The sequence below is a fragment of the Onthophagus taurus genome, chromosome 2 (assembly GCF_036711975.1).
Source record: "Onthophagus taurus isolate NC chromosome 2, IU_Otau_3.0, whole genome shotgun sequence".
NCBI lineage: Eukaryota > Metazoa > Arthropoda > Insecta > Coleoptera > Scarabaeidae > Onthophagus > Onthophagus taurus.
Genome location: NC_091967.1, coordinates 4,600,590 through 4,621,318, shown reverse-complemented (window position 1 = coordinate 4,621,318; position 20,729 = coordinate 4,600,590). Strand labels below are relative to the sequence as shown.

At 31.1% G+C, this 20,729-nt stretch overlaps 3 protein-coding genes, 1 long non-coding RNA gene and 1 other non-coding gene across 8 annotated transcripts; 2 read left to right on the top strand and 3 right to left on the bottom strand.

Moving 5' to 3' along the window:
* Positions 1–56: 56 nt before the first annotated feature.
* Positions 57–13,281, bottom strand: LOC111423604 (glutamate receptor ionotropic, kainate 2-like). 2 transcript variants are annotated; one of them, XM_071193923.1, is made up of 15 exons: positions 13,088–13,281; positions 12,695–12,841; positions 12,283–12,640; positions 10,727–10,868; positions 9,323–9,529; positions 9,111–9,269; positions 8,510–8,733; positions 8,249–8,459; positions 8,110–8,194; positions 1,437–1,578; positions 1,242–1,379; positions 756–1,189; positions 587–705; positions 373–525; positions 57–318 (listed from the first exon to the last, which is right to left on the bottom strand). In XM_071193923.1, the coding sequence occupies exons 1-15, from the start codon at positions 13,173–13,175 to the stop codon at positions 136–138; spliced, it is 2,790 nt and encodes a 929-aa protein (XP_071050024.1). In that variant the 5' UTR covers positions 13,176–13,281; the 3' UTR covers positions 57–135. The 2 variants fall into 2 exon arrangements, with proteins under 2 accessions (XP_071050024.1, XP_071050025.1); XM_071193924.1 differs by having other exon boundaries at positions 9,120–9,269.
* On the top strand, positions 7,372–8,693 carry LOC111423609 (uncharacterized). Of its 3 annotated transcripts, none has more exons than XR_002707510.2 (3): positions 7,376–7,912; positions 8,030–8,124; positions 8,606–8,671. It is a non-coding gene; the product is annotated as an uncharacterized lncRNA (long non-coding RNA). The 3 variants fall into 3 exon arrangements; XR_002707511.2 differs by having other exon boundaries at positions 7,378–7,912; positions 8,610–8,693; XR_011639582.1 differs by lacking the exon at positions 8,606–8,671 and having other exon boundaries at positions 7,372–7,912; positions 8,030–8,230.
* On the bottom strand, positions 12,873–12,946 carry TRNAV-AAC (transfer RNA valine (anticodon AAC)). Its single transcript has one exon. It is a non-coding gene; the product is annotated as a tRNA-Val (tRNA).
* A 145-nt stretch (positions 13,282–13,426) lies between the features above and the next one.
* Positions 13,427–19,734, top strand: LOC111423605 (RUS family member 1). The gene is made up of 8 exons (XM_023056875.2): positions 13,427–13,587; positions 13,634–13,949; positions 14,005–14,149; positions 14,211–14,374; positions 18,726–18,925; positions 18,975–19,228; positions 19,281–19,464; positions 19,521–19,734. Exons 1-8 carry the CDS (start codon positions 13,512–13,514, stop codon positions 19,592–19,594), a joined length of 1,413 nt encoding a protein of 470 aa, XP_022912643.1. The 5' UTR covers positions 13,427–13,511; the 3' UTR covers positions 19,595–19,734.
* Positions 19,643–20,716, bottom strand: LOC111423607 (RWD domain-containing protein 4). Its single transcript, XM_023056876.2, has 3 exons — positions 20,321–20,716; positions 20,162–20,271; positions 19,643–20,106 (listed from the first exon to the last, which is right to left on the bottom strand). The coding sequence occupies exons 1-3, from the start codon at positions 20,420–20,422 to the stop codon at positions 19,752–19,754; spliced, it is 567 nt and encodes a 188-aa protein (XP_022912644.2). The 5' UTR covers positions 20,423–20,716; the 3' UTR covers positions 19,643–19,751.
* Between the last annotated feature and the right edge of the window lie 13 nt (positions 20,717–20,729).

Here is a 20,729-nt window from a genome sequence, read left to right as displayed (position 1 = left end):
GCACGGGCGCAGGTGTAAAAACAGTCTTTACATCTTGGAACTATTAATAAAATATATTCAATAATTAAGATATATTTATTGATTTTAACAACACCAAATAAACAACAAAAAATCTAAAATTAACAAACTACATACTCAATGAAACGCTTTTAAATTTAATATCGATCCGGCTCCTTGAAGAACACGTTGCGCAATACTTTTTGTATCCGACCCATCGCTTGATGATGACTCGGAATGATCAGGTCTAACCCGTTTCTTTGTAATCCAAACGTTTGCTGCAAATGTTAATTCCAATTTTAAAGCGGTCCAATAAGATATCTACAACAAAAAATATAAGATAATCTTAACGTCGTTGTAAAAGTTAACTCTTACATGTTCTTCAACCGAAACTTTCCTAACGTTCCATAAAAATTCGGTTAACGCAAATACAAAAGCAATTGCCAGTCCAAATCCGACCAAAATGAATACACCGCCGACATTTGCCAAAGCTAAAGCGTCATTTGATGCGTCTGAATCTTCTCCTTCCTACAAAAATTATTTTTATTTTGGTTTAAAATAAATATGTTTTGAAATAAGTTTTATTTACATCACAAGCAACTTCTTTAACAACTTTTTCTTTCCACCATTTCGTTTTAAGCCGTGCTAAAACACCCCTTTCTTGTAATTTTAATAAAGTTTGATCGATCGCGCTTCGATATTCAGAATCTTAAAAAAAAAATGATTTTAAAAAAATAATAAAATTTAATTAAACGTACTCAGTGGCATGGCTATTCCATAACTCCTCGAATCTAATAATCCACCAACTTGCTTTAAATTACAATTTTTTTCCATTTCGTATTCAATAGAAGAACTTTCCATTAAAAACGCGTATAATTGATTTTTTGTGTTGTTAACTCTTCTAACACCTTCGCCGTTACTTTTTTCAAAAACACTGGGTCTTGCTTGAATCATATTTGCCCACATTCTTTGGTACGTTGAGAAATTTGAATTTCTAAAGAATGCTTGGGTTGCGCCACCTTCGACAGTTCCGTATTTAATTTTTGTTTGTTTCGCCAAATCTTCGGCGTTGTAAATTGTTGTTCCCATCGCAGCTTTTGTTAGAAAAGCTGCCATATTCGCCGTATAAGAACTTGTCATAATTAAAGAAAAGAACCACCACATTGAAGTACCCATCCTAGATGATATCCCCCTATAAATAAATTATTTATTAAAACAATTTTTATTTATTTTTAACGTTTTACTTGGGAAGGATGTCGCATCCTTGAGTCATTATAGAGCCTAAAGTTAACCAAAAACAATTTTTTAAATCCCATATGTTCTCTAATTCCTCTGGATTTGGATCGCATGGATGAGGATTTTCCCAATCACCTGGTGCTATTCTAAAATTAAATGATTTATAAAGATTTTAAATAAATATTTAATATTTTAAGTCTTACCTACAAAGTACATAAACTAAAGTCGATATAACAAAGTATAAACTAACGGTGTAAACCCAAACTTCAAAATCGAATGGTTCCATAAAAGCAAATTTATTTGTTTCTTCTTGGACTTTAGCTTTGCTATATAAAATACTAACTCCTAAAAAAAGTTCAAACATAAATCGTTTTATTATTTAAATTTTTTAATTTAATTAGTTTATTAGACACACACAGACAAAATAAAACTCAATATTTCTTCGCGGTATAATTGACATTACAAAAGAAACCTAACCTTTCTCAATATTCTTTCATAAATTCAAAATAAAAAAAACTTATTGGTGTGTGTCAAAATGGAAATAGTCATTTGAAAACAATTTTGGGTTTCTAAGAAGATCAAAGGGGCATATATCAAGATTAGGAGTCTCTCTTAACCCTTTATAGGGTATAATGATTTAAAGGCGATAATTTAAAACTAATCCTGGATTTAGTTACATTATGAGATAAGACACCAAAATATACATATATTTTATTATTATTATTATTATTTCTATGGTGGGAATTATATTCCCTTTGCCTGTGCAACTACCTCCATAGTAATAACTAAAGTACTTACAAAAAAAACATATTTATTCGCATATATATATATATTATACAGTGCGCGGCAAAATTATGGAACATATTCAATAAATTGATAACAATTTTTTTTTTGCAAAAATGCCGAAACGGGTCAATTTTGGTTAATCATAACACACATTATGACACCATATTCACTTCCTGATAATCATTTTTTTATGAGTTATGACGTCATCGACATTTTTTTTAAATGGCACCATATGCATTTGTTTACAGAATCTGAAAGTATACATTTCTCTGCGACCAACGATGTAAATATCGATATGGGTTACATAGGGAAAATTTTGAGAAAATTAGCTTTAAAGGTACAAATTTTATTTCTTTTTGTGAACGGAATAATAGCCGGAAATAGTAACGGAAATAGGAAAAAATAATATGAATTATGTTATAAAAAAGAAATAAGTTCTGATTCTAATCATTTAATCAATTGTTCGAAATGCCCTCCACCCACTTCTTGACAATAAGCAAACCTATTCATACATTCTTTCAAAGTATTATAAATAAATTGCGGACTAATATTACGAATTTAAGCGCTAATACAATTTTTTAATGCGTCTACATTGAGTGGTTTCTCAGCGTACACTTTTGATTTTAGATAACCCCATAGAAAAAAATCAAGGGGTGTAAGATCTGGGGATCTGGGGGGCCATTCTATCGGCCCCCGTCTGCCAATCCACCACTCAGGGAAACTATTATTCAGAAATTCGCGAACAGGATGTGCAAAGTGCGGAGGTGCATCATCCTGCTGAAACCAAATATTGTCGTCCAGTAAGTTGGGGTTATTATTATTTGGGAATGCTTCTAAAAGGACAGGCATCAGTTCATTCCTCAAAAACTCCAGATATCGTTGACCTGTCAGAATTTGTTCAAAGAAGAAAGGGCCAATGATTTTATTGTGAATTATGCCTGCCCATACATTCACTTTTTGAGGGTACCTCGTTTATCCAATGAGGATTTTCGTTACTCCAGTATCAGCAATTTTGTCGGTTTACTGTGCCATTCAGGCAAAATGTAGCTTCATCCGAAAATAAAACGTTGTAAATAAAGAGTGGATTACGGTCACATCGATTCTGCATAATTTCACAGAATTCCATGCGGCGATCTATGTCATCTTCATTGAGTTCTTGCACTAATTGCACTTTGTAGGGATGGTACCTCTCTGCTCGTAGCACACGTAGTACAGATCGCTGAGAAACTTGATGATCCGCTGCAATTTGTCTCGAATTACTATGGGGATCATCTTCAACAACTAACAAAATATTAAGTTTCACGTTTTCGTTGATTTTAGGACGTCCAGCATGTGCAATGTGCTTAACATGTCCAGTTTCTCTAAATTTCTTGTCAATTTTGCTAACTGTTGATCTACTAATAACTCTGTCACGGTACTTTGCATTAAACAAATTGCATACCTCTTGTTGTGTTCGGGTTTTATCTCCACATCCAATAAGAATTAAAATTTCTGTGCGTTGGGTTTCACTTAAATGAGCCATAATTATTTTAAAATAAATACGTAACAACAAATGCTCAAAAATAAAAACAAAACAGTAACAAATATTGAACAAAACTGGACTAATGAACACAGAACACGGCAAAAAATAACAACAAATAACAATCTCAATCAGAATATAACGCAAAATAACTAATACAAAACTAAACAACATAAAACAGAAAAAAATACAAACAAACAATTACAATACAGAAAACAATGCAAAAATACAGGAATTAATCGCTATAAAAATTGTTTCAATTCAATTAAACACTCACAAAACTAATTTTGACGTATTTGAATAGACATTATTAAAACCAAACAAAGCGTTTCCATGGTTACCCATGGGTAATACTATTTTTAAGTTCAGAAAAAAAAAATAAAATTTGTACCTTTAAACCTAATTTTCTCAAAATTTTCCTTATATAACCTATATCGATATTTACATCGTTAGTCGCAGAGAAATATATAATTTCAGATTCTGTAAACAAATGCATATGGTGCCATTTAAAAAAAATGTCGATGACGTCATAATTCATAAAAAAATGATTATCAGGAAGTGAATATGGTGTCATAATGTGTGTTATGATTAACCAAAATTGACCAGTTTCGGCATTTTTGCAAAAAAAAATTTGTTATCAATTTATTGAATATGTTCCATAATTTTGCCGCGCACTGTATATATATTACACACATAGCTTATCCTTGATTATTATATTGATTAATAATAATTACCTACTACCTGTGAAATGCAGTAAAGCAAGGGACAACGCAGAGAGGTACTGCACATCTTTCGCACATTATTTTAGTGCGTTTGTTTTCGTACTGCAAAGTCTGCATCGTTTATATGTCTCCGACGGACAAGGTAAATGATCTCCAACATTCGAGAATCGTACTTCATCAGCAACCACATGAATGGCTTTCTGGCGAGTGTCGGCATGTATCAACTTTTTTCTGATCACGTAGGTGGGATCGTCTTTTTCGACTGGAGTATACACCAATAAGCCCTCGAGCTAGGGCTACGCGAAACTCCAAATGCGTCAGATTTACTTTACTTATCTTGCTCATAATAAAAGCGTTAATGATGCTAGCATCAAGGAGAAAGTAAAAAAGGCGAAGCCACCATCGTTTGCTTCTTCTTCCAACTGTGTATGTGGTTTTGGTCTGGTCGAATTTATCCACGCCTCCCATTCGCTTAGTATACTGCTTAATGGCTAAAGGGCAGCGAATTGGCACTTTACTGCCGTCTTTCTGAGTCCTCCAAGTAGTACAAACTCCGACTTTTGGATGGAACGCACTGCTCAAAAGTAGTACCTCCTTATTATCCTGCCAAATTATAAAAGCAACATTGTCCTTCACACGCCATTTAAATTCACCCTTAGATAGCTTTAGTTTTCTAGCGTTTGGACCTTTTGTAAGTTGAGGTAATCCTTCTCTGTGCCTACGCACGGTGCCAGTTGCATATATGTTATGTTCATACAAATATTCTAAAAGTTTGTTATCTGTGAAGAAGTTGTCAAATGTAACGTGAACATTCTTTATATTGTTATCAATTAAATATTGCGTCAAGTTCTTCACGACTTTTGCTCCCAGCCCTTTTTCCACTCCATCCTGTCTCCCTGTCGCATCTACACCAAATTTTGTATCCCCGTTTGATGGGCTTGAGAGGTAGGTATTGCTTTAGCGAAGACCGTCCTTTGAAGAGTACCATTGACTCATCAATACTCTGTGAACTAGATAAATTGACATTATTTTTACAGGATTCGTTAATAATATTTATCAATGGCCTCAGTTTGAACAACCTATCGTATTCGGGACTATTTCTTTCAGGTTGTCGCGCGTTATCATTCAAGTGTAGGCTGCGCATAATTTTCTTGAACCTTTTTACTGGCATTATTTCTGCTATGTCATTTTCTCGAAAACCTGGATCAGACGACCAATACAGGTCTATCATGGGCAGAACTTTATAGCCCATTATTATGAGAATGCGTAAAAAGGCTTTTATTTCATCAGTAGTCACGGGCGTCCACTCTTTTATTTTCATTTGGTCGGCATATAAGTTTGTGTGCGACACAATAAGTTCTATAGCTTCATTTGTAAAAAACTTTTCAAAAAAGCAGATGGGCCTAGTTTTAGGATTGAAGCTTTGCTTAGTAGTCATAGGAATCTTGTCAAAATCTTCAGCAATGTTTTTTTTCCATGTCTCTTCTTCGAGACCAGAATCATCAGTGTCGTCAGGTGAGGTACTGAGTTCGGAAGTTGAATATCGAGATCGCGTCAACCGCCTAGCCGGCCTTACAGTAATTGAGCTACTATTTTCAATTTGTTGACTTACATACACGGACAGGTCTTCACTTTGTAAATCAGCTGGTGGAATGGTTTCAGTATCCATAATTTCTGATGATTGTAGGCTGATCTGATTATGCAGGAGGTGCGGAGACATTGACGGATCATCGGGATTTTCCAGTATTTTTTGAAGCCGAGCGGTGCAGTACGGAGCTTCTTCCTCTTCGGCTTCCAGGTTATCGTCAGACACTTCTGGGTCATCAGGCAACCCAAAAAGCTCTTCAAGCGCATGCTCTATTTCGAATTCTGATAAACCTTTGTCTAACCCACTTTTTGCACTCATCTGCCAAAGCAAAGCAAAAAATATAGCAGCCACTCGCAGGCAGAGGGAATATGCTTCCCACCACAAAAAGCAATTTATTTGAAAAACCAGGATACCCAAAGATAAAAATATGTGTCAAAATACTTAGGACAAATCCAATATAACATGTAAATAATAAAACTTACCTCAAAATCTCGAAGATCTACAAAATAGACCGTTATACAAAATTTGGTACGAAAAAACACTATTTTTGAACATTCAACAGGTGACAGCAAAAAAACAATGTTATGACAGTTATGCATTTCTTCACGTCATATTATTGACAGATCACTAAATAAGTTGCCAACTTACAAAAGAAAATTAAATTTGATTATTTTCTTATAAAAAACTTAAAAAAATTATGGTGGTAAAAATATCACCTCTTCCCTAAAGAGGGTTAAAAATCGATGATTTTTTTTTTAATCGATAGGAAATGAGTCAAAAAAGGCGTAAATGATAAAAAAAAGTGCGGAAAAGTGTAGTACTTACCGAAAAATCACTTTAAAGTTGCAATTTGACGTTTCGTTTTGGAAGTTAAAAGTAATGTTAAATATGCATTTTCGTATTAAATCCTAACCTCAAATTGTTTAATTTATACCCACGCACTAAATAAAAACTTATTTTCACTAAACTTGTTGAGATTACAACATATTTTCGGATGAAAACCTTATTTCTTAGGCTATCAATGCATAACGACAATTATCTGTCGTTAGATAGAATTGTTTCTACCAAATGTGTGTTAATAGACTTTATGTTAATAGATTGTGTATCAATTGATATGTCAAACGATTGAAATATCTTTATATTGTAAATATAAATGATAAATAAGTATAATAGCTTATTTAATAGTACCTTACTTAAGTTAAAATAGTTAATTAATTAAAAATTAATATTAAACAAGACGTTACAAAATAATAATAAAAAAATAACCCGTGTGACGATGGCAACAAACTGTGTATTTAACCAAATGACAATTACAACTGACAACACAAGCAATGTTAGTCATGTATTTTCGTATTAAATCCTAACCTTAAATTGTTTAATTTATACCCACGCACAAAATAAAAAGTTATTTTCACTAAACTTGTTGAGATTACAACATAATTATTCATAATGACACCAATGCGAAGTTAGCCCCCAATTAAATAGCATTTTACATGTATAGTATTTTGATTATATAAAATCATTTAGGTGCATTTAGTTTTCCGCTATCTCTAATAATAAGAAAGATATCAGCTAATAAAATAGATAGGAAATGACGGGTAAAAGTTTGTTGTTGGAAGGTTTGTTGCTATCGTCACACGGGTTATTTATTTATTTTTATTTTGTAACCATGTATACACATGTCTTTTTTAATAACTATTTTAATTTAAGTAAACTATTGTTAAATAAGCTACTATGCTTATTTATCATTTATATTTACAACATAAAGATATTTCAATCGTTTGACAGATCAATTGATACACAATCTATTAACACGAAGTCTATTAACACGCATTTGGTAGAAACAATTCTATCTAACGACAGGTAATTGTCGTTATGCATTGATAGCCTAAGAAATAAGGTTATGTTGTAATCTCAATAAGTTTAGTGAAAATAACATTTTATTTTGTGCGTGGGTATAAATTAAACAATTTGAGGTTAGGATTTAATACGAAAATGCATATTTAACATTGCTTTGAAGTTCCAAAAGGAAACGTCAAATCGCAACTTTAAAGTGATTTTTCGGTAAGTACTACACTTTTCCGCACTTTTTTTTATCATTAACACCTCTTTAGACTCATTTCCTATCGATTAAAAAAAAATCATCGATTTTTAAGACAGACTCTTAATCTTGTTTTTCAGAAAATTTAATTGTATGGATGAGGGTTACATGTTAAATGTGTTAAACCAATGCCATTGCTGATTAAAAGTTGATAATTTACCTAGATTCATAAAAGGTAAGCTAAAATCAACTAAAGATCTTCTTTGATGTGTAATTGTTAAATCACAAATAGCTAAATGTGCTCTCTAGAAATAAAAAGAAAGAAATGATTAGTCTTAAAACTTTACAATTTTAATTACCCTTTCTATCAATTCTCCCAAAATTCCATTCCAAGACCCTGTAGTTGTATCATAAGTACCATAAACATCCGTAATTTTAAATTCAAATGTAAAATTTAAATTGCTCGCTATTTCTTTAATAATATCCATCGCGTATCCTTCGTAATCGTGGTCATCATCACTGACATCGAGATCTTTAGCATCCTTTTTCCTCAAATATGGCATACCCAATCTTTAAAAAATGAGTGAGTAAAATTTTTTAATGAAGGTGTAAAAAATTACTTTGATATAACAATAACTTTTCCTTTTCGTAAACTTTGAGCAACTTGTTTTTCATGGGCGCTTTCATTTCTTGTAAGTGATAGATTATTTTGTAAGTTAGGTAACCATTCGGCAACTTGAGCGGCTCCGTCTTCGTGAATTTCGATCAATTCTAAACGAAAGTTGGTTCTTCTACCTTCAAAATCGAAACTTATTGGTCCTGAAAGTCCTTCATCCACCGAGCGCTAAATTTATTTTAAATAAATCAATAAATAAAAGAATGATTTGTTGAGATAAATATTATGTTAAACTAAAATGGAACAAAAAGAAGCGACAGTTAAAGAAATAAAGATGTTACTACTAACTACTCCTTATTACCTTATATTTTCTATTCTACTACTTAGCTATATCTTTTTATTTTTAGTTTAAAATACTCAAAATAACTAAAACAATAGCTTACCGATATTTAAAATAAAAATGGAAATAGTAGACATCTTTCTTATGTATAAAATAAAATATTTTACAATACAAATTAAATTTTTTTTTTATACCATATAAAAATCAAAATTTTTTAAAAAAAAATCGTAATAAAAAAGAAATCCATGCAAAAACTTCGTAGTACCTGGCTTACCACCCTCATAAAACTCGTAAGAGCAAACCCATCCTTCCATTGCTTTTGATCGTCGCACATCAAACTTTCAGATTTAATTCCATCTCTTCCGATTTGCATGAAAGCTTCAATAAGAATAAAAGTTGCGTCATACAAAAGTGCTGTTTGCACCTAAAGACAATATAAGGATAAATAAAATAAACGAGAAAATGTTACTTCTTTACTCTTAAAGCTCCTGCTTTTAGCGGATACGAAGTTTTTGAATTGGTTAATTGAAATTTTTGTGAAAAACGATCGTGATCGTTACTTTCTCGAACTTTTTTAAAATGTTCCATGACGTTAAAAACTTTCGGCGATTTCGGATCAAAAAGTCTTATTGTGGTGATGTTTGCGTTATTATCTAAGTGGGAAAAATCTAACGTATGGGCATCCTATAACAAAATCAATAATAATATTCTTAAATATACTTAAATATAAATCTATTAAGTCTATTTAAAAATTAGGAACAATTCGGCTTTGAACATAGACTACAAAAAACATTATAACAAGGTCTGTAGGAACTCAATAGCCTTGTTGTGACGTCATTCGAAGAATTGACATTTCTATGTTATTATTATATATACAACAAAAATATATTTCCATAGAAACCAGAGCGTACCTACTTAATTTGTCTATGTCTATGTCAATATAATTTGGCATTGCAGAAAATCTCGATATAATGGATCAATACGTTCTAGTGATATTACAATTGTAAAACTAGAACTAACACTATACCTAGAACTAGAATCATTCGGGTTTAGCCGTCTTTAGAGACGTGCGGCTAAACCCAAATGATTCTAGTTCTAGGTATAGTGTTAGTTCTACATAGTAACAGTGCTAGTGTAAAACTAGAACTAACACTAGACCTAGAACTGATTGATACTCTTTTTGTAGAGACATCAGCGGAGAGGTCGACGAAATCAAAACAAATATTGAAAGCAGAGAGGATCTAAAAATAGCCTCTTTTCAACTAAACAATCTCATACATAGTGCACAATGAATCAAGCTATCCAATAAAACACAAAAGAGCGCAATTCTATGTGCCTTGGTGGAATAAAGACCTTGAAAAACAATGAGTCATGGTTAGAAGTCTATATAATAATTGTTGTTTATTCTTCTTAACATCGTGAGTAATGGATATGAGGTCAAATTATTTTCTTTGTACTTATCGATGTTATTTATTTTTTTGTTTTTCTACATGTTTCGAGGAATCTGAGCCCTCATCATCAGGAAGAAATCGTCGATAAGTACAAAGAAAATAATTTGACCCCATATCTATATAATAAAGTCAAAAATTTTAGAAAATCAGCCGAAAACCTTGAAATATAAGCATTCAAAACATAGAAAACTAAACGTAACGTCAATTCTTTGGCTATTTTAACAGGGTATGCAACCCAAATAACGTAATTATAATTTAGCAACAAAATAATTATTATTGATTAAAAATTAAAAATTAATAAAAAAAAACTATAAACATTTTGAAATAACATAGCAAAAATAATTTGCGAGATAAAATAATAATATGAGTTGAGACGAATTTGAATAACTCTAATTTTTAAATAGACCATAAATACTAAAATAATTCATACCAAATTAACTAATAAATATCTATGAAAAACTTGTAACATGTTAACTTCTCTGGCGTGATTTAAAAATGGAAGAATCCTATCCAAGCTACAATCCAGGATAATTGGGTTTTCGGTAAAATTTTTCACTTCTTTTAATAATGGCCTAAAAAAAATCAACTATTAATTCAACAACATAAAATTAGTATATTATTATATTCTAGTAGAATACTATACTTTGTCCACGACTATTGAAATTGATTCCATAAATTTATTTTTTAATACATTTTTGAATAACGTTTAAACGTCAATGTGACACAAATTGTTACTTAACTGTAACCAACTTCACAACAATTTGTCAAAATTAAATGTCAATTTTATAAAACGTCGTTTTCTTTACGAAAATTAATTAATTTATGCTTAAATCATACGAAAAAAGGAATTTGTTTAGGTTTTTTTAATGTCAAACATTTAGAAAGTCCTAAAAAGTTGAATTAAATTCATAAGGTATATATTATAAGGTAGTCGTGGACAAAAAATAGTATATTATTATATGAGAGTAGAATACTATACTTTGTCCACGACTATTGAAATTGATTCCATAAATTTATTTTTTAAATACATTTTTGAATAAAGTTTAAACGTCAATGTGACACAAATTCAATGTTACTTAACTGTAACCAACTTCACAACAATTTGTCAAAATTAAATGTCAATTTTATAAAGCGTCGTTTTCTTTACGAAAATTAATTATTTATGCTTAAATCATACGAAAAAAAGAATTTGCTTAGGTTTTTTTAATGTCAAACATTTAGAAACTCCTAAAAAATTGAATTATATTAACGTTTTTTGAAATTTTAACGTTTCAAATAATTATTAGTCTGTCAAGTTGGTTACCCGTGAGTAATGATTATTATTCACTACGTGAAAAATGACTACCCTTTTGTTTTAGAAAACTCATTCATAAGGTATATATTATTATATTTATATTATTTCTCTCAATTCATTTTTTAAATAAATTTTTGAATAAAGTTAAACGTCAATATGGCACAAATTCAATGTTAGCAACTGTAACTGACTTCACAACAAGTTGTCAAAATTAAATGTCAATTTTATGAAACGTCGTTTTCTTTCTATAAATTAATTAATTTATGCTTAAATCATACGAAAAAAAGAATTTCTTTAGGTTTTTTTAATGTCAAACTTTTAGAAAGTCCTAAAAAGTTGAACTAAATTGACGTTTTTTGAAATTTTGACGTTTCAAATAATTATTAGTCTGTCAAGTTGGTTACCCGTGAATAATGATTTTTATTCACTCCGTGAAAAATGACTACCCCTTTGATTTAGAAAACTCATTCATAAGGTATATATTATTATATTTATATTATTTCTCTCAATTCATTTTTTAAATAAATTTTTGAATAAAGTTAAACGTCAATGTAGCACAAATTCAATGTTAGCAACTGTAGCTAACTTCACAACAAGTTGTCAAAATTAAATGTCAATTTTATGAAACGTCGGTTTCTTTATGAAAATTAATTAATTTATGCTTAAATCATACGAAAAAAATTATTTTTCACCTATAATCATCACCGAAATCCAATTTTCTTACAACAACAGGGTTATGGGTTGATCCAGCTAATTTTAATACTTCGCTTAACCTCACCAAACTATCAGTATCTTCATAAAGAACCGTAAACCCTTTCCATTTCATATGATTAACAATCACAGCCAAACCTTTAGCAAGTAACGTAGCGTCGGGATAAAAATTAATTACAACGCTATCCTGTTTTGTAACACTTATGTTCGGAGTCCAATGATATTGGATGTGTGGTATTTCTAATTTACTACAAATTCCTTGCACTAATGATGCTGATTGTGGAGATGATGGTCCAATTACGCCTATTACACCTTCATCCTCGTAAGTCAAGTCGCATACTGCGAATTAATATTCATAAATAAATGTGTTAAGATTAAAATAGTGAAAATAACCTGTGATGTTGGTTGATAAATGATCTTCTTTTGAAACGAATCTTGTCCCCATTCGATATTTTTTATCGTATCTAGTGTTGAAGTGTTGTATAACGGTGTGAACAGCAATTTCCGAGTTCCATGGATCATCTTCATGGTAAAGTACAGCTAATAAAAAGAAATGTTAATAAAAAAAAACTGTTTTCGCCCGGGTTTGAACCGGGGACCTTCCGCGTGTTAGGCGGATGTGATAACCGACTACACCACGAAAACTGTTACTATAACCATCAATAAAATCCGTGAAGATCAAAAATACAATTGTAATATTTGCAATAATATTTATATTATCATAAGATAATATTTGTATAAAAAGATAAGCACAAAATTCGTTTAAATACCAAACATAAAACTTACCAATGTTGTTGACTTCGTATTGCAAAGATATTTGCGGTGTAAAAACAACATTTAAACACAAAAAAATGAAAAACATTCGATAATTCATATTAAATTGTTAATAAAAATATTAAATAAACTAATTAAAACAACTAAAAAGATCGATTTTGGTTAAATCGTTCGATTTCTCGATCATTATTAACTTCCTTATTTTCAGGCCATTTCTTGGCCCAAATCCAATTTTATTTTCAGTTCTTGATGTCGCCATAATTTTTTCCGCCAAATTTAAAAGAAAACCACCTATCCTATTCAAAAATAAATAAATTAATTAAATATAACATTAAATGATAAATAAAGAAAGTTGTAGAAAGTTTCTTTCTCTTTCTACGAAAGTAGATTGAGGTTAACTTTTATCAACAAGTTTTTGACGTTTTTTTTATTAAATATGAATGGTTTGAATGTGATTATTAAAGAACAACAAGGATCTTTGGGTGAAAAAGCTTCGTATACTACTCGAGATGGTAATGATTTAATAATTTAATTTATTTATTTACCTAAATGTTGTAGGTCGAAAAATTTTGAGGTTAAGTAACACAACAAATTTCTCAAAAAACATTGCTGAGAAAATCAAATCTGTTCTACGTGAAATTTATTTACCACATGGTTATCCAGAAAGCGTTAGTGAAGATTATAAAAATTATCAAATCTGGGATACTTGTCAAGCTTTTTGTAGCACGATAACGGGAACTTTTACCACTCAAGCTATATTAAAAGGAGTTGGTGTTGGGAATGCCGAAGCTACCCCTCTAGCTGCAGCTATTACTTGGGTTATTAAAGATGGAACTGGAATGTTAGGAAGAATTATTTTTGCTTGGTGGAAAGGGTTTGATAAAAAATTCTTTCAGTTATATATTTTTATGTTAATTCGTATTTTTTAGAAACAGTTTAGATGCTGATTGTAAAAAGTGGAGGTTATTTGCAGACTTTTTAAACGATATTGCAATGTTATGTGAGTTATCTGTACCTTATTTTTCTGAATTTTCTATGCAATTTTTATGTGCTACAACAACTATGAAAGCTGTGGTAAGTTTTGTATTTATTTCTTGTTTTTTAATGTAAATTAAATTACATTTAATGTTTTTAGGTGGGTGTAGCTGGTGGAGCAACAAGAGCTTCAATCACTCAACATCAAGCAATTAAAGGAAATATGGCTGATGTATCAGCAAAAGATGGAAGTCAAGAAACTATAGTTAATTTAATTGCTAGTATATTTGGTATTATTCTTTTAGCATTTATTAAAAGTGAACTGTAAGTAGAATTGGTTAACTTACATTGAACAACAATCTTTTTTTATACTGAGAATTTCATATAAGTCACAATACAGGGTGTCTCATTTAACTGGTTTGTTAAAACCATAAGGTTACCTAATTCCCTATGCCTCTCTAGTATTGATTATTACCCCGCAAATTGACGTCACTGGTTCCATACAGTCAGAGTAACGAGTTGAGTAAAAGATAACCTATACAGTTTATATAAAATATTTGAACCTCGCCTTTTTTGCTTGTTTTATTGCTACATTATTATCATTGATAAGGATAATCTACTTTTCATAACATTTTATTCTGTAATTAAATTCTTTAATAGAGCTATTAACTAACCCATTAGTGCATAAAGTTAATTGATTTTTAATTTTGTTTTTGGATTAATATGAATAATAATAATAAAACAAAATTTTTGAGTTTTTATCGCACTAATTGGTTAAAACACTCAAATGGATGAGTTTTTTTATTAAAAAAAGATGCATAACATTGCGAATTACAAAAAATGACAAAAAACCCGTAACATAAGGCATTAAAGCATTCATTCATTAAAATAACTCGTGACTTTGACTCGTTTTTTAACTTGAATTCGTGCAATTCGATTACTCTTCAGATGCTGTCAAATAGATTGTCATTTGTTGTATCAGAATGTCTTATACAGGCTGGTCAAAAATTGAATTACCGCTTCTTCATATTCAAAGGGGAGAACTGGTGACCGAAAATATATGGTTTCTTTTGGTCTTGATATGTCCACAACTAAGAAAGTCTGTCAATTTTTTGGAATATTTTCATTATTTTATTATTTTCTCATTAAGTATTCGACACGTCCTGTGCAAAAGTTTATTACATTCGCCATCAATACAAAATAAATTTCAAATATCGGTGTTGGATTAATTTGCCATAAGGTTTAATGACTTACACCCGTCGTCAAATGTAACTAATGACAACAATAATACAAACATGTTCCAAAAACTGTCAAAATTCCATGGTTTTCTAATAAAAAAAAACATGTATTCCGTGCATAATAAATGTTTATAGATAATTTGTAGGGAATTAAATTCCCTTTCTGATAGGCTAAAAAAAATATGAGGCGTTTCATTTAAAATTTTCTAATTTCTCGGCAATTAATATGTAATTCAATTTTTGACCATCCTGTATAAGATACTCTGATACAACAATCTATTTGACAGCATGTGAAGAGTAATTGTGCCAATTTAGAGCTTTTTTGAATGAACGTTGGCTGAGATATGGAGTTTTAAAGAGCATGGTGAAATTTATCAATAAAAAGCTTAAAGCCAAAATAACTCGAAAACGAAAAACGCTATAGTTCATTTTTTTTCTATAATACCTGTCAAATTGTTGTAAAGTTGGCAAAATTAACAGGGAGTTTTGTTTTATCATGTTTTGAAGTAAATATGTCACATTGACGTTTGAGCTTTCGTTATTCAAAAAGAAAAGGTGCATAAAAAGTGTTGTGGGGTGTTTATTTGCCATTTACTTACCTAGAAAAGGTATTTTATTCTATTTAATTATTTTGTAGCACGTTTTTATAACAAATATGTACTTCGTCAAAATCGTATTTATCTAAAAATTTATTACTATTTTAACCTCAACTAATTAGTTACTGACAATGTTACTAAAAATCATGAAAACAACATACATTTTATAAGGGTCCTAGATAATACCAACAGAAACCCTAAATAATTTACATTGACAAGTATTATAGAAAAAAAAACGAACTATAGATACAAATAACTTTTATCAAAGTCAACATATTTTTTTTACGTACAATTAAAAGGTGCAATAAAAATTATAGGATTCCATTTAAAATAACGAAGTTATGGTCTACTTCCGGTAGACCGGAAGTGGCGGCCATCTTGAAAATATTTCAGTTCGAAAGTTCCGAATGAACAACCCATGCTACCAAAATTTAAAACCTCCATGAATAGTGGAACCTGAAAAAATTCTAACGAACCAGTTACGTGGGACACCTGTATATGAATGCAGTAACCATAGTTACTAAACTACTATGCACTTGCACTGTCCCACATAAAATGCAACATAGCTTAATATAGTAGACGCCACGAGAGCTGGCAATGAATCATCATTTTCTGCTCTTACAAATGCCATACGTAGTTCACAAACCGCTAGAGAGTAATGTGTGTTGGAAAGAGATAGCATTAGTTTAATATGTCTGCCGTACAATTCAAATGGCCACGTCGAAAAAGTACGTCTGTTCTTCTAAGGGATGTCACTCTATAATTATAACCTCAAATCGAAACGTCTTGTGAGCGTTGTCATGAATTTCTTAGTGTTTTCACAAGCCGAAAATGTTTTCTTTGAAAGGAAAACCATTAAATAATATCTTTGACAATGTTTGACATATAACCTCCATTACTAACCAAGGTTTATAGAACATAAGGTTACCTAATTCCCTATGCCTCTGTAGTATCGATTATTACCCCGCAGATTGACGTCACTGGTTCGATACAGTCAGAATAAAAGATATCCTATACTGTGGTACAGTTCAGGTACAGTCTATATAAAATATTTAAACCTCGCATCGTGTTGTGTTGTTCATAGAACCAGCTACGTCACTGACCCACCTTGCCTCTCAGAGGAGGAGAATCGGTATTGGGTAACCTTATGTTCTATAGACCTTGATTACTAACATAACCTACATTTAAATGTATGTGGTGAAATAATCTAAGTCGTACGTCTATATCTTGATTCATACCATTTTTAAGCGATCTGTCACTGCCAGCTCTCGTGGTTTCTACTATAGTACAGGCATTGGGTAGTTTTGAAATGGAAAAGTTTTGCTTGGAAAAAGGTGACGTCCTTATGATAACTCTGAGAAGCACGAATTTTTCTGGTTCTAAGTCTAGTGTTAGTTCGAGTTTTAGTTCAATAAAAATATACCACAATCTAACGCTGAATAACAATTAAAACTAGAACTAACACTATCATTAGAACTAACAGTACACCTAGAACTAGAATCATTCGGGTTTAGCCGTCTTGAGAGACGTGCGGCTAAATCCGACTGTTTCTAGTTCTAGGTGTACTATTAATTCTAATGATAGTACTATTACAAAACTAGATCCAATACTAGACCAAGAACTAGAATCATTCGGGTTTAGCCGTCTTGAGAGACGTGTGGCTAAACCCGAATGATTCTAGTTCTTGGTCTTGTGTTAGTTCTAGTGATAGTGCTATTGCAAAACTAGATCCAATACTAGAACCAGAACTAGAAACATTCGGGTTTAGCCGTCTTGAGAGACGTGCGGCTAAATCCGACTGTTTCTAATTCTAGGTGTACTATTAGTTCTAATGATAGTACTATTACAAATCTAGATCCAATACTAGACCAAGAACTAGAATCATTCGGGTTTAGCCGTCTTGAGAGACGTGTGGCTAAACCCGAATGATTCTAGTTCTTGGTCTTGTGTTAGTTCTAGTGATAGTGCTATTGCAAAACTAGATCCAATACTAGAACCAGAACTAGAAACATTCGGGTTTAGCCGTCTTGAGAGACGTGCGGCTAAATCCGACTGTTTCTAGTTCTAGGTGTACTATTAGTTCTAATGATAGTACTATTACAAATCTAGATCCAATACTAGACCAAGAACTAGAATCATTCGGGTTTAGCCGTCTTGAGAGACGTGTGGCTAAACCCGAATGATTCTAGTTCTTGGTCTTGTGTTAGTTCTAGTGATAGTGCTATTGCAAAACTAGATCCAATACTAGAACCAGAAGGTCTTGCAGGTCTTGTGCTAGTTCTAGTTTTAATCGTTATTCAGCGTTAAATTGTGGTATATTTTTATTGAACTAAAACTAGAACTAACACTAGACCAACAACTAGAAATATTCGGGTTTAGCCGTGCGAGAACTAGATTCAACACTAGTTTTGCAATAGCAGTATCACTAGAACTAACACAAGACCTAGAACTAGAATCATTCGGATTTAGCCGCACGTCTCTCAAGACGGCTAAACCCGAATGATTCTAGTTCTAGGTCTTGTGTTAGTTCTAGTGATAGTGCAAAACTAAATCTAACACTAGACCAAGAACTAAAAACATTTGGATTTAGCTGCACGTCTTTCAAGATGGCTGAACCCAAATGATTCTAGTTCTAGGTCTTGTGTTAGTACTAGTGATAGTGCTAGTGTAAAACTAGAACTAACACTAGAGATTTTACTGTAATGTCAAATTATATTGACATGTTACATTTTATATGGGACAAAGTAATTAAGTACGCCCTGGTTTCTATGGAAATATATTTTTGTATATTTCATCTTAAATGAAATTCCCTGTATACTTAATTAAATCGTTTTGTTTTAGTTATGTTTGGATTGTTTTTATATTTTTCACTTCAATCCATTTATTAACTAATTACTTCGCTGTTGGTTCATTAATATTTAAACATTTAAATACAATGCGTTTATTGTTGGTGATAAAAACATATTTAAAGCTGGATACTGTTAGTTCTGTTTTAACAATAAATAGTAAAGAACCATTGATACTCGGATTGGGCCCATCAAGTAACAATTTAATAACAATTAAAACCAATAATCTAATTAATCTTTTTAGTAAAAAACTTGTGCGGTTTTAACATAAAATTAGGATGTTCGTTACAACAAATCTCTAAAACCCTTTCCGTCGAAGATTTAGAAGAGATTATCTCCGTTTATGACTCAAAAAATTATTTAATTATCCCAAATTTTCAAGATAACATTCTTTATGTGCCGTTATTAGAGAATGAAAAAGCCGAAACGGTTGTTTCAGCGTTTTTCCATGCGGTTATGATGGGGATTGCGTTGTGTAAATACAATAATTTGCAATCAGTGAGGTTTTTGATTATTAATTTTTTTTAGTTTGATTAATTATTAATTTTAGGATACTAATATAAAACGTCAATTGAGGCATATCACACCAGTGATAAGACTGAATGTTATTATGAAATCATTTCCAAGGAATGAAACTGGTGATGTCCAAAATTTTCCAGCTCATTGTTTAAATGAATTTAATGAATACATCAATTTTGAAGTTCACAATTTTTTTACAGCTTTAAAAATTAATGGTTTGTTGTGTTGGTAATGTAGGTTAAATTTAAAAAGTTAATTTTTGTGTTTTTAGGTTGGAATACTAACATACATGCTTTGGATATCGATTCTTGGAGATACTCTTTTTGTTATGATAAAGATTCCTAAAAAATCTTTTTTTTATGTGTAGATACATATTATAATTAAGACATAATATAAGAGTAAAAAGGTTTTTTATACTTTTATTGTAAAGTATATAGATATATTGTTTATATTTATATACATAATAAAATTGGTATAAAAGTGAATGATAATTATTTTTTAATTAGGAAGTTGGTGCTGAATCATCTTTAGACCCTGTTTGTGAGAGGTGCTTTACAATATCCACCCAATTCCATCCTCTGGGCTTTTCTCCTTTTGAATCCACCTTATCCCATTGCCGCCTTTTTTGCGCTTTTGTTAAATGTTCCTTTTTTATACATTTTTTTGGAATATCCTGATTTTCACAAATACTCATTTTCTCAACACATTGCTCAATGGGATGCTCAGGTTGTTCTTCAATAAGCTGCTCAAATTTTTCCTTAATAAACTCAAAGAGTGAATAAGTCATGGACATTCCTAAATATTGCTCAGCTTCCTCAGCCACTAAATTTGCAATCTTTTCTTTCAAACTTGGTATACTAAAAAGGATAAATTAAAAGGTTTCTATTTTGACTTATTTCCATTTAATCTTACACATGTTTATTATAAAAGGTATCCATATTTACATCAGGTTTTTCATCGGGGTATTTATCACCCCATTTTAATTCGAGTAAAAATGACTTAGGTTCATCATTGTTTCCATACTAACATAAATAATAAAATTAAAAGCGATAAACATTTAATAAATACAACCTTATATTGAAAGACAGTGGGTGAGACTTGCTTAAAATTCGTATCCCCGTCGTAAATTGATAATAAAACTTCCCTTTCTTCTTCCTGCACCTCCTCCGACATATTATCCTACTTATTATTACTTCTATCAGTTCATTATTTATAAAAATTTGCTTTAAACTTGTTTTAAACGTGCTAAATCAATCTCAAAGAAACGTCAAAATTAACATAACCTAACTTTTTTTTGACAGATAAGGTTGTAATCTGCTCGAACTTTAATAACTTTTAGCAACAAATTTGAAATTATAAAAAGCGATGAAACACAAAGACGACGTAACGAATCTCAACATCAATTTGAGACCACACCAAGAAGAATTATTACAATTGTCAAATTTGGCAGATATCAACGCAAACCCTTTAATATTTCAGT

Coding starts and splice junctions, on each gene's coding strand:
- LOC111423605 (XM_023056875.2), top strand. CDS start 13,512: ATGAATGGTTTGAATGTGATTATTAAAGAACAACAAGGATCTTTGGGT. Junction 19,229..19,280: donor AATACAATAATTTGCAATCA/GTGAGGTTTTTG, acceptor TATTAATTTTAG/GATACTAATATAAAACGTCA. Junction 19,465..19,520: donor TACAGCTTTAAAAATTAATG/GTTTGTTGTGTT, acceptor TTGTGTTTTTAG/GTTGGAATACTAACATACAT.
- LOC111423604 (XM_071193923.1), bottom strand. CDS start 13,175: ATGAATTATCGAATGTTTTTCATTTTTTTGTGTTTAAATGTTGTTTTT. Junction 12,842..13,087: donor ATACGAAGTCAACAACATTG/GTAAGTTTTATG, acceptor TCTTTTTATTAG/CTGTACTTTACCATGAAGAT. Junction 9,530..10,726: donor GATATTTATTAGTTAATTTG/GTATGAATTATT, acceptor ATTTTGTTATAG/GATGCCCATACGTTAGATTT.
- LOC111423607 (XM_023056876.2), bottom strand. CDS start 20,422: ATGTCGGAGGAGGTGCAGGAAGAAGAAAGGGAAGTTTTATTATCAATT. Junction 20,272..20,320: donor CCACTGTCTTTCAATATAAG/GTTGTATTTATT, acceptor TATTTATGTTAG/TATGGAAACAATGATGAACC. Junction 20,107..20,161: donor ACCTTTTATAATAAACATGT/GTAAGATTAAAT, acceptor TATCCTTTTTAG/TATACCAAGTTTGAAAGAAA.